The 13,555-nt window shown below is 34.6% G+C and overlaps 2 protein-coding genes across 2 annotated transcripts in view; one reads left to right on the forward strand and one right to left on the reverse strand.

Moving 5' to 3' along the window:
* LOC136039781 (uncharacterized) overlaps window positions 1-9,887 on the reverse strand; it is a 68,555-nt gene extending 58,668 nt beyond the window's left edge. Inside the window, exon 1 of the mRNA XM_065723651.1 lies at window positions 9,739-9,887. Coding sequence (XP_065579723.1) covers window positions 9,739-9,756 — 18 coding nt within the window. The 5' untranslated portion in view covers window positions 9,757-9,887. The remainder of the gene's footprint in view (window positions 1-9,738) is intronic.
* Window positions 9,779-13,555, forward strand: part of LOC136039782 (uncharacterized) — a 38,631-nt gene continuing 34,854 nt past the window's right edge. Inside the window, exon 1 of the mRNA XM_065723652.1 lies at window positions 9,779-9,914. Coding sequence (XP_065579724.1) covers window positions 9,897-9,914 — 18 coding nt within the window. The 5' untranslated portion in view covers window positions 9,779-9,896. The remainder of the gene's footprint in view (window positions 9,915-13,555) is intronic.

Below are 13,555 nucleotides of genomic sequence, written 5' to 3' on the forward strand. Positions count from 1 at the left end.
AAAGGGGTTTGATGCTATAATTTCATAAAACATAGATTTGATAAGGTTGACTTCTGGAAGTAAGTTTGAACAAAGAAAATTGCTGTAGCTAGGGGGGGAATTCATCATATAATCAAAAATGAGTAAATTTCATACAAATTAAAGACAAATTGTGCAGCAAATCCAAAAAAAGTACAATTACAATGGAGTTATGACACAAATGGGGAGGGCTGTCCTCCCTAGATTTAAAAGATGTATTTTTTATTTTGATTGTTCAGTGTCTTTTTTGGTATTTTCATTAGAAAATAGCGGAATCGCAAAATTACCCCCCTCCTCCCACCCTTTCCTCCTATTCTGTGAATTTATGCCTCTATTGTACTGAGAGAAGGGGTTAGGATAATTTGCTTTCCTCTGTGTACGTGCCTATCATGTGCATAAATTTTAGCATATCAGCTATTAAATGAAATCATTAAAATAGCAAAGAAAGTAAGCAAGCACAGAAGTGCCAATTGAGAGGGTGAAGGGGAACGTTTTCCCCCACGTAGATATTGAAAAACAGCTTTTTGCGGGTTTTCATTTACATATAATTTCTTATTTCTTTTTTATTGAAGAAATGAAAAAAGAGTAAAAATTAACCTCTCCCCATTGATACTGAAAATAAGATATGCCCCCTCCTACATTTTCGTGAATTGACCCCACTGAGCAAAGACATAGAAATGCATTTATTTAAGGATGGAAGGAGTCATATTTCGATTGGAGAAGGATTAGAGATTCATCAAAACAGTGAAAAGTAGTTTATGCATAAAAAATTAAAAAATGCTACGCAAAAAACTTAAGCAACTACAACATTATGCAGGGGTAACGTTTCACGAATATCAAATAAAAGTTGATGAAAAATCATTAGAATTTCATGAATAATTAGCGTTTTCGCTACCCACCTAGGAGCGAAAACCGGGCTCCCCAATATTCAGAAGCAGTTCTTTTTGGTATTGTCATTGAAAAAGGACTTTTTTGATATTTGTCATTGCAAAAAATGCAAAATAAAAGATTGTACCCCCTAGGTTCTGAAAATATACTCTAACCCCCCCCCCCCCCCGATAATTTCTGTGAATTGACTCCGTCGTACTAGAGGAAAGGGAGTAGGGCATTTAGTTCTCCGTGGTGTATTTGCCAATTATATATACGATATTATCATTAGTGAATCAAATTATTGAGATATCAAGGAAGGCACGCAGGCAGAGGGGCAACAATTGATATGGGCAATAGGTTATTCCCCCATTGATTTCAAAATTAGTACCATTTTTAGTATTTTCACTGACATATACTTTTTTGTATTTTCTTTTAAAAATTGAAAAAAGAACAAAATTGCCTCCCTCTAAATTTTGAAAAATAAGTTTTGCTTCCTCCTACATTTTGACGCCACTGAATTGACGCCATTGACCAAGCACATAGAAATACTTTCATTTAACGCGGTAGTTAGTCACACTTTGGTTGAGAAGGAGGGGGGGGGATATTGTTTAGAATAGCTAAAAGTTAAGTTGCTTTATGTATAAAAAATTGTAAGATGTCATGCCAACTAGTAAGTATTAACGACCTTATGCGGCTGCAACACTGGATACCTTTTCATCCTTGACTATAGAATTAAATAGAAAAAAATATGTTTTTAACTGAAAGTAAGGAGCTACATTAAAATTTAAAACGAACAGAAATCATTCCGTATATGAAAGGAGCTGTGTTTTTTTTTTGTTTAATGAAAAATCTAAAGCCGAACTTGCCAGCCAAGACAAAACAAAGAAAAATCTAAAGATGAAGAAAAACAAACAGGATTTTTCTTTAAAAAGTAGAACTTCTTATTTCTTTAAAAAGTAGAGTTTTAAAGTAGAGCTTTAAGTTTTGCATTTTTAATTTCTGAATGTTTTTCAAATAATGCCGGTAAATACGGCTCATCCTCCAAGAAAAATCCCCACCCCCTCACGGGAAATTCCTCCGTGGAAATTTCATCCCACGTGAAGTTCAAATTCCCTCCATACAGTTTCTTCCTCACTGGAAACCCCTCCTTCCACAAAATTTCTTGAGGAAGATTCAGCCTGAAAAATTCTCCTTGGCATACTTAAATTGAAAAAAGACGTTAATTTCTACTCGGTTTGTTGATCTCTCTGGAAATTCCCACCCCGATGAAAATTGTCCCTAAGGAAACCCAACCCAAAAATAAATCCCTCACCACTGAACAAATTTCATAACTTACTAATTTCCCCCCATGGGCTGTGGGGGGGGGGGGGGGGTATATTTTACCCTTAAAGACACCTATTGAATCTTTCAACTATACTGAACGAAGTGGATATCTCAAAATTTTGACCAGATAACATTGGAGAAAAAAGGACATAGGAGGGGGATAATTGCCTTCAAATCTTTTTGGTAAATTAAAAAAGGCACTAGATCTTTTCATTTCCGTATGAATTGAACCTTCTCCCGATCGTTTAGGACTATTACTTCGATTCTATCGCCCCTGGGGAAATAAGAAACATATAAAATCAAATAAACACGCATCCGTGGTCTTTATTCTGGCAAAAATTGCAGAATTCTACATTTTGTACATGGAAGCTTGAAACTTCTACAGTAGGCTTCTCTGGTACAATTAATCTGTAGCGTGATTGTTGTATGAAAAAAATAGGCAGATTTTCTCAGGCTCGTAATGTTTGATGGCTAAAACTAAAGTGGATGAATTTTATGCATTTGAAATCAGAATAGTAATCTGATTCTTTTGATATATCTATTGATATTAAAATTCCATTTTTGAAAATTTTGGTTACTATTGAGCCGAGTCGTTCCTTGCTTACAGTTTTTTACCACAAACTATTCATCTATTTTGTATTTGCGATGTTTAGTTCTGTTTTTGTGATAAAATGCTTATCCTATCTATTGCTCAGATTCAACGTTTAATTTTGTGTAAAGTAAAGGTTACATCGTAGATTGCATGATGGCGGGTTTGGGATGGGGGAGGGGGTGACAGCCATTCTTCGTTGCTAGTATTTTTGCTCATTTTATTTTTGTTCACTTTTTTAGTTTGCTTCGAAATTTTACCCTTCTTGACTAAACTTTTATTGCTTTTTTTTGAGGAATATTGTGATAATTTTCAAACAGTTTGTGGTAACGAACTGTAAGTAGGGAGCGACCCGCTCAAAAGTAACCAAAACTGGAATTGATAGCAATAGACATGTCAAAAGAAGTGGATTTTTATGTTGCTTTTAAATATATAAGTTGCATCAGGTTTAATCTTACATATCAAAAATTACGAGCCTGATAATCTAGGGTGATCGTAACAACCCACTGGTCCCACAATTGCGAGAGGGCTCATTCGAATGGAAATTAAAAGTTCTTGTGGCCTTCCTTAGCAACCAAGAATTTTGAGGGCAACTAGGCTCCCTCCCACGCTCATTTTCCCCAAAGTTACCAGATCAAAATTTTGAGATAGCTAGTTTGTTTAACTTAGTCAAATTATCCAATTACTATGTCTTTGAGGATGACCTAATCCCCCACAGTCCAGGGGGAAGGCCTGCAAGTTATGAACTTTGTCCATTGTTTACATATACCCTAGTATTGGTTCTTGGGAAGTAAACATACGTTTTCAGGGGGATTTTTTCTGGTGGGGGAAGGGATCAGGGGGAGAAGGTTAAGTGGGAGGATCTTTCCATGGAGGAATTTTTCATGGAGGAAGAGAATTTCCATGAAGGGGGTGTTGGATTTCCCAGCATTATTTAAAAAAACAATCAGAGATTAAATAAAAAAAAACATTTTTTTTTCAACTGAAAGTAAGGAGTAACATTAAAGCTTAAAATGAATAAAATTATTACCTATATGAAGGGGTTCGTGCCCTCGTCAACGCCTCACTTTTAAAACTAAAGTATTTTTAAAGTATTAAAGAGCTATATATTCTAATTAGACGGCTTTTGTGATTCAGGGGTCATTCTTAAAGAATTGGAACAAAATTGAAACTTCAACGTAAAGAGCGATGTATTGTCGAGGGGGTGAACCCCTCATATTAAATATAAGAGGAAGTTCGCCCCTCGTCAATACCCTGCTCTTTACGCTAAATTTTATGGTTTTTTAACATTTATGTTATTTTCCGGCGAATCTTAGCATTTAATTTTACCTTAAACAGCTTCATAACTATGATTTTCATGTGATAATAAACCAAAGATATTGTATATTTTCGGTTTGTGGTTGTTATTAAATAAAAAAAGGAAGTTTTTTCAAATTGAAATTAAGGAATAACATTAAAACTAAAAACGAAAATAAACTATTATGTATACCTTTAAAGGTATTTTCTTTTATTTATTTCATTCATTTGAGAATTGCTCAATTTGTGACTCGTATTTTCATAAAAATAGTTTTGACCTCTTCGGCCGTTTTGTTACCAAGCCTTACAAAATTAAATAAAAAAAACAATTTTTTTTAACTGAAAGTAAGGAGCGACATTAAAACTTAAAACGAACAGAAATTACTTCGTATGTGAAAGAGGCTGCTTCCTCATCAACGCCCCGCTCTTTACGCTAAAGTTTGACTCTGTCTCTCAATTCTTCTTTTTAAAACAGTAAAAAACTTTAGCGTAAAGAGCGGGGCGTTGATGAGGAAGCAGCCTCTTTCATATACGAAGTAATTTCAAATTGGTTTTAAGTTTTAATGTCGCTCCTTACTTTCAGTTAAAAAAAACTTAGTTTTTTTATTTAATTTCTGAACGTTTTTGGATCAATGCATGTTTTGATTTTGGCTCTCCGCAGAGGAATAATTAAAACGAAATTTGCATTTTTTTTTTGTTTTGGCTAAATGGCTTTCTCTTAATTTTGATCAAATGATTTTGAGAAAAAAGAGCGGGGGAGGAAGCCTAGTTGCCCTCCAATTTTTTGGGCAACTAGAACTTTTAATTTTTTACGAATATTTTTATTAGTAAAAGATCTACGTAACATATAAATTAGCTTGCGTAAAGAACTTCTGTATTCTCATATTTTTATTACATATATGAGGGGGTTCGCCCCCTTGTCAGATCCTCGCTCTTTAAACTAAAGCTTAAATTTTGTCTCAATTCATTAAGAATGACCCCAGAATCACAAAAGCCGTAGAATAAATAGTTGAAATTACTAAAAATACTTTAGCGTAAAGAGCGAGGTATTAGGAGGAGGTGAGCCTCTCAAATGGGTAATAATTTCTGTTTGTTTTGAGTTTTAATGCTGTTCCTTACTTCCAGCTGAAAGAACTTTTTCATATTTATTTTTTCATTGTTTTTTTAAATAATGCTAGTAAATCCTGCGCTCCCTTCATGGAGATTTTCTTCCCCCATGACAAATTATCGATGGAAAGTTCCCCCAGCATATCTCACTCTTCTCAACCCCTCCCCCAACCAAAAAATCCTCCTGAAAACGCCTGTACACTTCCCAATAACCATTACTATATGTAAGCATTGGTCAAAGTTTGTAACTTGTTGCCCCTCCCATGGGGACTGTGGGGGAGTAAGTCGTCCCCAAAAACATAGTTACAAGGTTTTTCGACTACGCTGAATAAAATCTATCTCAGAATTTTGATCCGTTGACTTTGATAAAATAATTAGCGTGGGAGGGGGCCTAGGTGCCCTCCAATTTTTTGGTCACTGAAAAAGGGCACTAGAACTTTTCATTTTTGTTAGAATGAGCCCTCTTGCAACATTCTAGGACAACTGGTTCGATACGATCACCCCTGGGAAAAAAAACAAAAAAAACAAATAAACACGCATCCGTGATCTGCCTTCTGGCAAAAAATACAAAATTCCACATTTTTGTAGATAGGAGCTTGAAACTTCTACAGTAGGGTTCTCTGATACGCTGAATCTCATGGTGTGATTTTCGTTAAGATTCTATGACTTCTAGGGGGCGTTTCCCCCTATTTTCTAAAATAACGCAAATTTTCTCAGGCTCGTAACTTTTGATGGGTAAGACTAAACTTGATGAAACTTATATATTTAAAATCAGCATTAAAATGCAATTCTTTTGATGTAGGTATTGGTATCAAAATTCTATTTTTTAGAGTTTTGGTTACTATTGAGCCGGGTAGCTCCTTACTACAGTTCGTTACCGCGAACTGTTTGATTAGTTCCGCAAATATCGTTAATTTAAGTTACGTGGGAGAGTCTTTCCATGGAGACATTTCTCGTGGGGGAAGGGAATTTTCCATGGAGGGGGAGCTGGATTTCCTGAAATTATTTTAAAAACGATGAGAAACTAAATAAAAAAACAAGCTTTTCACACTGAAAGTAAGAAGCAACATTCAAACTTGAAACGAAAACAGAAAATATAACTTTTATGAGATGGGGTGCCTCTCCTCAATATCTTGCTCTTTAGTTAAAAAAGAAACGCTAAAGTTTCTTTTTTAACTTGTTATTCTAATTAAATAGCCTCTGTGGTTCAGGAGTCATTCTTAAACAACTGGAACAAAAATCGAACTTATTTTAATAAGGTTATAATAAGGTTATTCTAAGTTAAAAAAATAAAATTAATATACAAATTTTGTTCTAATTATTCATGTTCGTTAAGCCAAATGCAAAACTTGCATTCATTCGAAAACCTTCAAAAATTGAATACAAAAATAGCTCTTTTTAACTGAAAGTAAGGAGCGGCATTAAAACTTAAAAGGAACAAAAAATATTCCGTACATGAAAGGGACTGTCCCTCCTAAACGCCCCGCTCTTTACACTAAAGTTTTTTGTTGTTTTATAAAGTAGAGCTGTGAGAAATACTCAAAGTTTAGCGGGGCTTTGAGGAGGGGACAGCCCCTTTCATATACGGAATAACTTCTTTTCACTCTAATTTTCAATGTCACTCCTTACTTTTAGCTAAAAAATGAAATTTTTGAATTAGTCATCCGTAATATAAAAAGCTTTCAGGTGCCTTTTATTTATACTGTAAATTCAAAACCTTAGAGCTTTGAAATAAATAAATTTGGGCATAGCAAATGTACTATGCGATCTATCGAAGGATTGAATGAGTTGCATTTAAAAAGCTGTTTCAAGTTTCAGTTGTGTTTTAGTTTTAAATAATGCTAGAGTATGCTATGGACCAAGCCATTAATCTTAGCCAGGCATGTTTACAAAATTTATTTGATGAAGATAAAACAAATCTAGGTTCGTGTAAGCAGCGACAATTTTCATCAAAACAGCAGAACCAGCACTTTATGAACACCATCAGAAGAAATTTGGAGAAATCGTAAAAATCTTAATATTTTAGAGGAAGGGGACTGCCCATGTTATCTCCTGCGTCCGGGTATGCTGATCACTGGCCTTATAAGATCTACACAAAATAGCCATATGAGTATGCTGTACAAGGATTGGTGACCATTACTAAACTAAAACAAGAAACGGCTCGAGTAGAGTGGACGTGTTACAAGCTTAGAAGAGGCAAGAAATTTATTTTTGGACTCAATTTGTCATATTTTCGAGGGGCTTGATAAAAAAAAGGGCGAGACATGTGTAAAATATAAAAAATGGGGAAAAGAGGATTTGTTTTGTTTAAATCTTAAATTGATTGGAAACTTATTATATTACTCAAAAAAGCTTATTATATTGCTCAAAACTTGAGTCTATTCCACTTTTTTTGTAGTCTATATAGGAAATGTTTCTGAGCTACAATTTAAAGCATAAAATACGGGTTAATTTTAACAACTATAATGCTAAAATTAATATATAAATTAGTTAATACCTAAATAATTAATAAATAACTAAAAAAATCTACAAAAAAGTGAAAATCTGAAGTAAGATTATCTCAGTGATTTAGTGGTTTATTTTTAGACACTTTCGGTTGTTTTTCTGTAAGTTTTTTTTTCTCAAAAACCCTGTCTAACCAGGGTCCCCTGAGCCTGTTGGAATATATTCATATAAGTGCAGTTTTATTATAACTAACATGCATTAAATATTTACAAAAACATAAAAAAATCAAAAAGAAAAATATGGGGTCAATATATACGAGATTCCGTAACTGACATAGGGACAAGATAAAACTATTGCTCGGCCTCTAAATATATAATAATCAAGTCACTCGCCAACCTACCCCCCCCCCCCCCCGCCACGGTTTTATATTTAATGCAATGAATATACAAAACTCAATGAAAACAAAAAACTATGCAATTCTTGCTTTATAATCTCAAAGATATTTCTAGTAATCAATTAAAGTATTTCCTTCCATTATTACAAACATTTCGAATCAATTTTATGCTATATTTTGGTAAGTTATGCAGCTAATCACACAAAAAGATAAATTACAGAATGAGAAGATAGCTAGTTTAATATAGGAGCTAGAATATATGACTGTATTATTTTAACAAAGAAATAGCGTCATTATTAGGGCAATATATGGGACCATTGTTTGGGAAAGGGGTACATTTGCGAGTGAATTGATTATTACATTTGGAAAGAGCATAAAAGAGAAATCGATTTTTATGTTCACCCAGCTGTCATGGTGCATGGTATGTTCATAGTTGCTTTGTTCTGACTTTTTTCTTTGGAGTGAGCTGGTACACATTTGGCACTTAATCGGGCCCAATCTAGTAAAAGTTTAAGTTCTCGCGTCACATAGATGCCTTGGCAAGGACGTTTTTAGGGAGCGGGCTGACCAATTTAAGTAGGGAATGGAATATGTTGGACATCAAGTATGACAGGTTTGACATTCGCAGATGAAATAAGTCACGCTACCAGTAAGAGCATCTGTGTACAATCAGACCAGTTCAGAAGAGAACATAATCGGAAAACTATATGTATACAGCCAAAGTTATACATCCCAAGCTATAAGTGTTCAATACATATTGTTAGTGTTCAATACCCCTCCTTCATAATAGTTGATGAACAATTATATCCTAGAATTTTCAGAAAAAATTGCACAACCGCGCAGCATTACTTCCACTGTAACTGGGAACCCACTCTTTGGGCTCAACTTAATACCCGTAAACTGAAGCAACGTCGAGAAAATCAAAAAGCCGAAAAATGTATAATAAATATAGTTTTGACTATGTATATGCACATTGGGGTGGGGGTTGAAGTAAATTGAACCGCCCTTAGGAGTAATAGACTAAAACTTTCCCGCATATTTTGAAGCAAGAATAGTTTTTTTTCTAACGTCATTCCTTCTTAATATGCCTAATTGGGTATATTTTTTGTAGTTCATATAATTAACTTACCAATAAAGTGAACATACCACTCGCTGCCTTTTTTCATTTTCTATATGAATATAATAATCGCTTCTATCGCAAATTCAGTTTTAAGCACTTTTTGAGCTCTTAAAAATGACGAATTTTCAATTAAAATATGATTTATCGGTAGTTTTCGACAAAATAATACTACGTTTCCTCAGTGCCAAAATTATCTATATTAAGGATAAGTTAGGTTTGGGTAGCTAAGGTTAGGTTAGTTCAAAAAGTGCTTAAGTTTGAATTTGCGGTAGAAGGGACTATTATATTCGTATATGAACTGCGAAAAATTTATCCGTTATTGTACACTGATACCCTTAGTGGTAGCATAACTTACTGCAGAGCATATATTACATTACAGACCCAAAAACCCATAAACACCATTAGGAGTGATAGACTGAAACTTTCCCGCATATTATAAAGTAAGAATAATTATTTCTAACGTCATTCCCTTTTAATATGCCTAACTGTACACTGATATCCTTACTTGTAGCATGACTTACTGCAGAGCATGCATTATATTACAGTCATTATAAACATTAAAAATAATGTACTTACTAGTATGATAAACTTCATTATAGCCAGTATACTCTGCAAAGGTCAGATTAAAACTGTTTGGTAACGGAATGAATCAGACTTGGCCATTCCACGAGATGATGCTGGTTTTTAATTGAAGTTGAACTAGTTTTGAAACAGCTGAGTTACGGAGAAGTATCATGAGATTCGCAATTCTGGTAAGCTTCATAACAAAATATTTTGCTATTTTTTTTAAAGTTTGATTAGTTCTGGTTTAATGCATAGCGACATTAAGGGGAAATATGTAGTTAACTTCCTCTAAAATTTGTCCCTAGCTAAATCCACCCTTTATCCTGTACATTTGCATTCGAAAAAAATAATCCAGTTTCAAAAGAGAAGATTTTTACTAAAAATGCCGCTAGGTATGTTGTTAATCATGTCTGTTGAGATTGGACCTATCTTATAACCTTCCAATATAGTTTTTTGAAGTATTCTAGCCTATCTATTTTTGTCTGTTGACTTCAAAGAACACCTCAGCTGAGAATGAGAAAGTTTAATCGAAAAACTTCAAATTCCTAAAGTAATTACAGTTTTTAATGCCCCATGATTTTGGAGCTTTAACGTCACTTGAACTTGCTTAAACAATGATTTTTAATTTTTTAAGTGCATTTTTTCGAAATAAATGGTTTTTTAATTTTCTTAATGCGCGTTTCCCTTATTTTTATCTGACACCTTTGTTAACTGGTTTAATTCGAATTCTATATCATATTTCCGGGCTTTTTTGATCTCTTACCGGACTAGTTCGTGAAAAGGAGCCATTCGATTGGAAATTTAAAGGGCTAGTTACCTTTTTAATAGTCGAGAGTGATTTGAGGATGAATAATCCCCCTACCACACCCACCATCTCCCCAAGCCCATTCAATCAAAATTTTGAGATTGCAATTTGTTCAACATAATTGAAAGATCCGGAAATTATGTCTTTTGAGGATGAAATTACCCCCACATACCTCAGGACAAGCGTTGTAAGTTATGCCCTTAGGGCATATAAGGCTGTTATAGAAAGTTTTCTTGTAGAAATATAAAAAAGGACTCATTTGATTGGAAATTGAAAGGGCTAGTGCCCTTTTCAATAGTCGGAAGTAACTGGAGAGCAACTAGGCCCCTTCCCACGCCCATCTTTTCCCAAAACACATCCAATCAAAATTTTGAGACTGCCATTTTGTTAAACGTAGTTGAAAGGGCCGAAAATTATGTCTTTGAGGATGACATATTTCCCCCCTCTTCACATTCCTCAAGGACAAAGGTTTTAATTTATGCCCTACGGGCATATAAGTTTTTTATAGAAAGTGTTGTCTTAGAAACTTCGAAAAGGGCTCATTTGATTGGAAATTGAGAGGGTTATTACCCTTATATCTCAAAATTTCATAACACTTCCAATCAAAATTTTTAAATAGCCATTTTCTTCAACGTATTTGAATGATGTGGAAAATTATCGTCTTGAGGATAAAACATCCACTCTGCCCTGCCCTCAGGGCAAAGGTTGTAAGTTATGCCCTGGGGTATTTAAGGTTTTCATAGAAAGCGTGATCATATAAATTTTGAAGGGGGCTCATTGGATTTGGTAATCAGAAGTTATAGCATTTTTTTCAAGAGTCAAAGTGATCGGACGAAAGATAGCCCCCCCCCCCCACATACACACGTCGTATTGTTTTGAAATGCATGTAATGGAAATTTTGAGATAACAACTATTTTCAAAACAGTCGAAATATAATGGACTGTTGGGTTGAAACAATTGCCAGGGCCTAAGAGCAAGGGTTGTTAGTTATGCCCAGGGGGTTTTAAGTTTTTTTACGAAAGGGTTGGTTGTATCAACTTTTGATGAGGGTCATTTGCTTAAAAATTTGAGTTTTTAGTTCCGTTTTAAGAGTCAATGGAGTGATGGAGGGTAGCTAAAATCTCCCCTACTGACAGCCCCTCTTTTCCTGGCAAATCTTCTTGAAATTGTGAGGTAGTAATTTGGTTCAAAATCGTTCAAAGAGCTAAAACAATGCCTCTAGGGTAGACACAACCCCCCATTACCCTGGGTACAGGGTTTTTAGTCATGGCCCGGGGTTTTATATGGTTCATATAGGATTGGTGGTTGTGCTAAATTCAGATGGCATTTGACTTTATATTTGAAGTTATATTGCCCTTTTTAAGAGTTAAAGTGATTTGAGAGACCCATCCCCATGCCCAGCATTTCCCATGAAAAACATCCAAACAAAGTATTGAGACATGAACATTTTTTTTAATGTTGTTGAAAGGTTCAGTAGTTATGCGTAACAATAGCGGTAGTAGCAGTATGCAAACTTTTTTTCAACATCACTTTCAACAAACGATGAAATTTTCAAACAGTTTGTGGTAACGAACTGTGGTAAGGAGTGACCCGGCTCAATAGTAACCGAAACTCTAAAAATGGAATTTTCATACCAATAGTTACATCAAAAGAATCCCATTTAATGCTCATTTTGAATATATAAATTTCATCAAGATCAGTTATACCCATCGAAAGTTACGAGCCTGAGAAAATTTGCCTCATTTTAGAAAATAGGGGGAAACACCCCCTAGAAGTCATACAATCTTAACGAAAATCACATCATCAAATTCAGCATATGAGAGAACCTTTTTATAGAGTTTTCAAGCTCCTGTCTACAAAAATGTGGAATTTCGCATTTTTTGCCACAAGACAGATCACGGATGCGTGTTTATTTTTATTATGACGCAAATATTGTCTTTTGTTTAGTTCAACGTTCCTCACAACAAGCGTCGTAAGTTTTAATTTCACACACAAAACTGTCCACAAGATATTGCTGATATGCCCTTTTAACAACCTGCATTTGAATGGTATATTGTCGTCCGTGCAACAGAAATATCCTCTGAAAATCTCACCTTCACAGATTGTGGATTTTGAACTAGCCAGAATTTAATGCTGTTTCTACGGCCACTAACGGCACTAATGGCATTAAGTTGAAACTTTTAGGGAACGTTTAGGGAAAGTTACAATTAAACGAAAAAACTATATGCATGCCGGTATTAAAAGGGCATTTAAGCAATGTAGGGCATACAAAGACATAGGCAGCGATGCTCTATCATTGCTAGCAATATCAATGGTGTTTTAAAGCAGCTATTTTGATTGAAAATAAGAAGTTCTAGTGCCCTCTTAAGAGTTGAAAGTGATTGAAGAGCAATCAGCCCTCCTCTTTAGCTCATAGTTTTCTAAGCCCTGCCAATCAAAATTTTAAGATAGCCGTTTTGTTCAGAATAGTTCAACAGTCTAATAATTATATCTCTAGGGTTATTAGGAAGGTTAAACCCCCACAGTTATGTAATTTGTCCATTTTGCTTAATAGCTAAATGTTGCTTTAAAATTAAATCTAAATGCACTTTGGTTCACCCTTGAAAAAATAACCTTTCGTGATTTATTTAGTAGTTATATCGATCTATTCATGGGGAAAAAAGGGGAAGAAAGAGACCTTACTGGTTCCCGTGCGAAAAAGAAAAATAAAGGGAATTTTCCTTATTGCTGAAGCTTGGGAAATTGTAATTATTCGTCAATGGGTGTTCGGCTAAGGAAATTTCGAGGGTGTTGTTTTAATTCCGATCCAACCCCATTTTGTGGTATTTCAGGACATCTTTCAAAATCCCCAGAAAGTTGTCAAACAGTTCGTGGTAACGAACTGTAGTAAGGAGTGACCCGGCTCAATAGTAACCGAAACTCTAAAAAATGAAATTTTGATACCAATAGTTACATCAAAAGAATCGCATTTTAATGCTGATTTTAAATATATACGTTTTGTCAAGATTTGTTTTACTTATCAAA

Source organism: Artemia franciscana, chromosome 20 (genome assembly GCF_032884065.1).
Source record: "Artemia franciscana chromosome 20, ASM3288406v1, whole genome shotgun sequence".
Lineage (NCBI taxonomy): Eukaryota > Metazoa > Arthropoda > Branchiopoda > Anostraca > Artemiidae > Artemia > Artemia franciscana.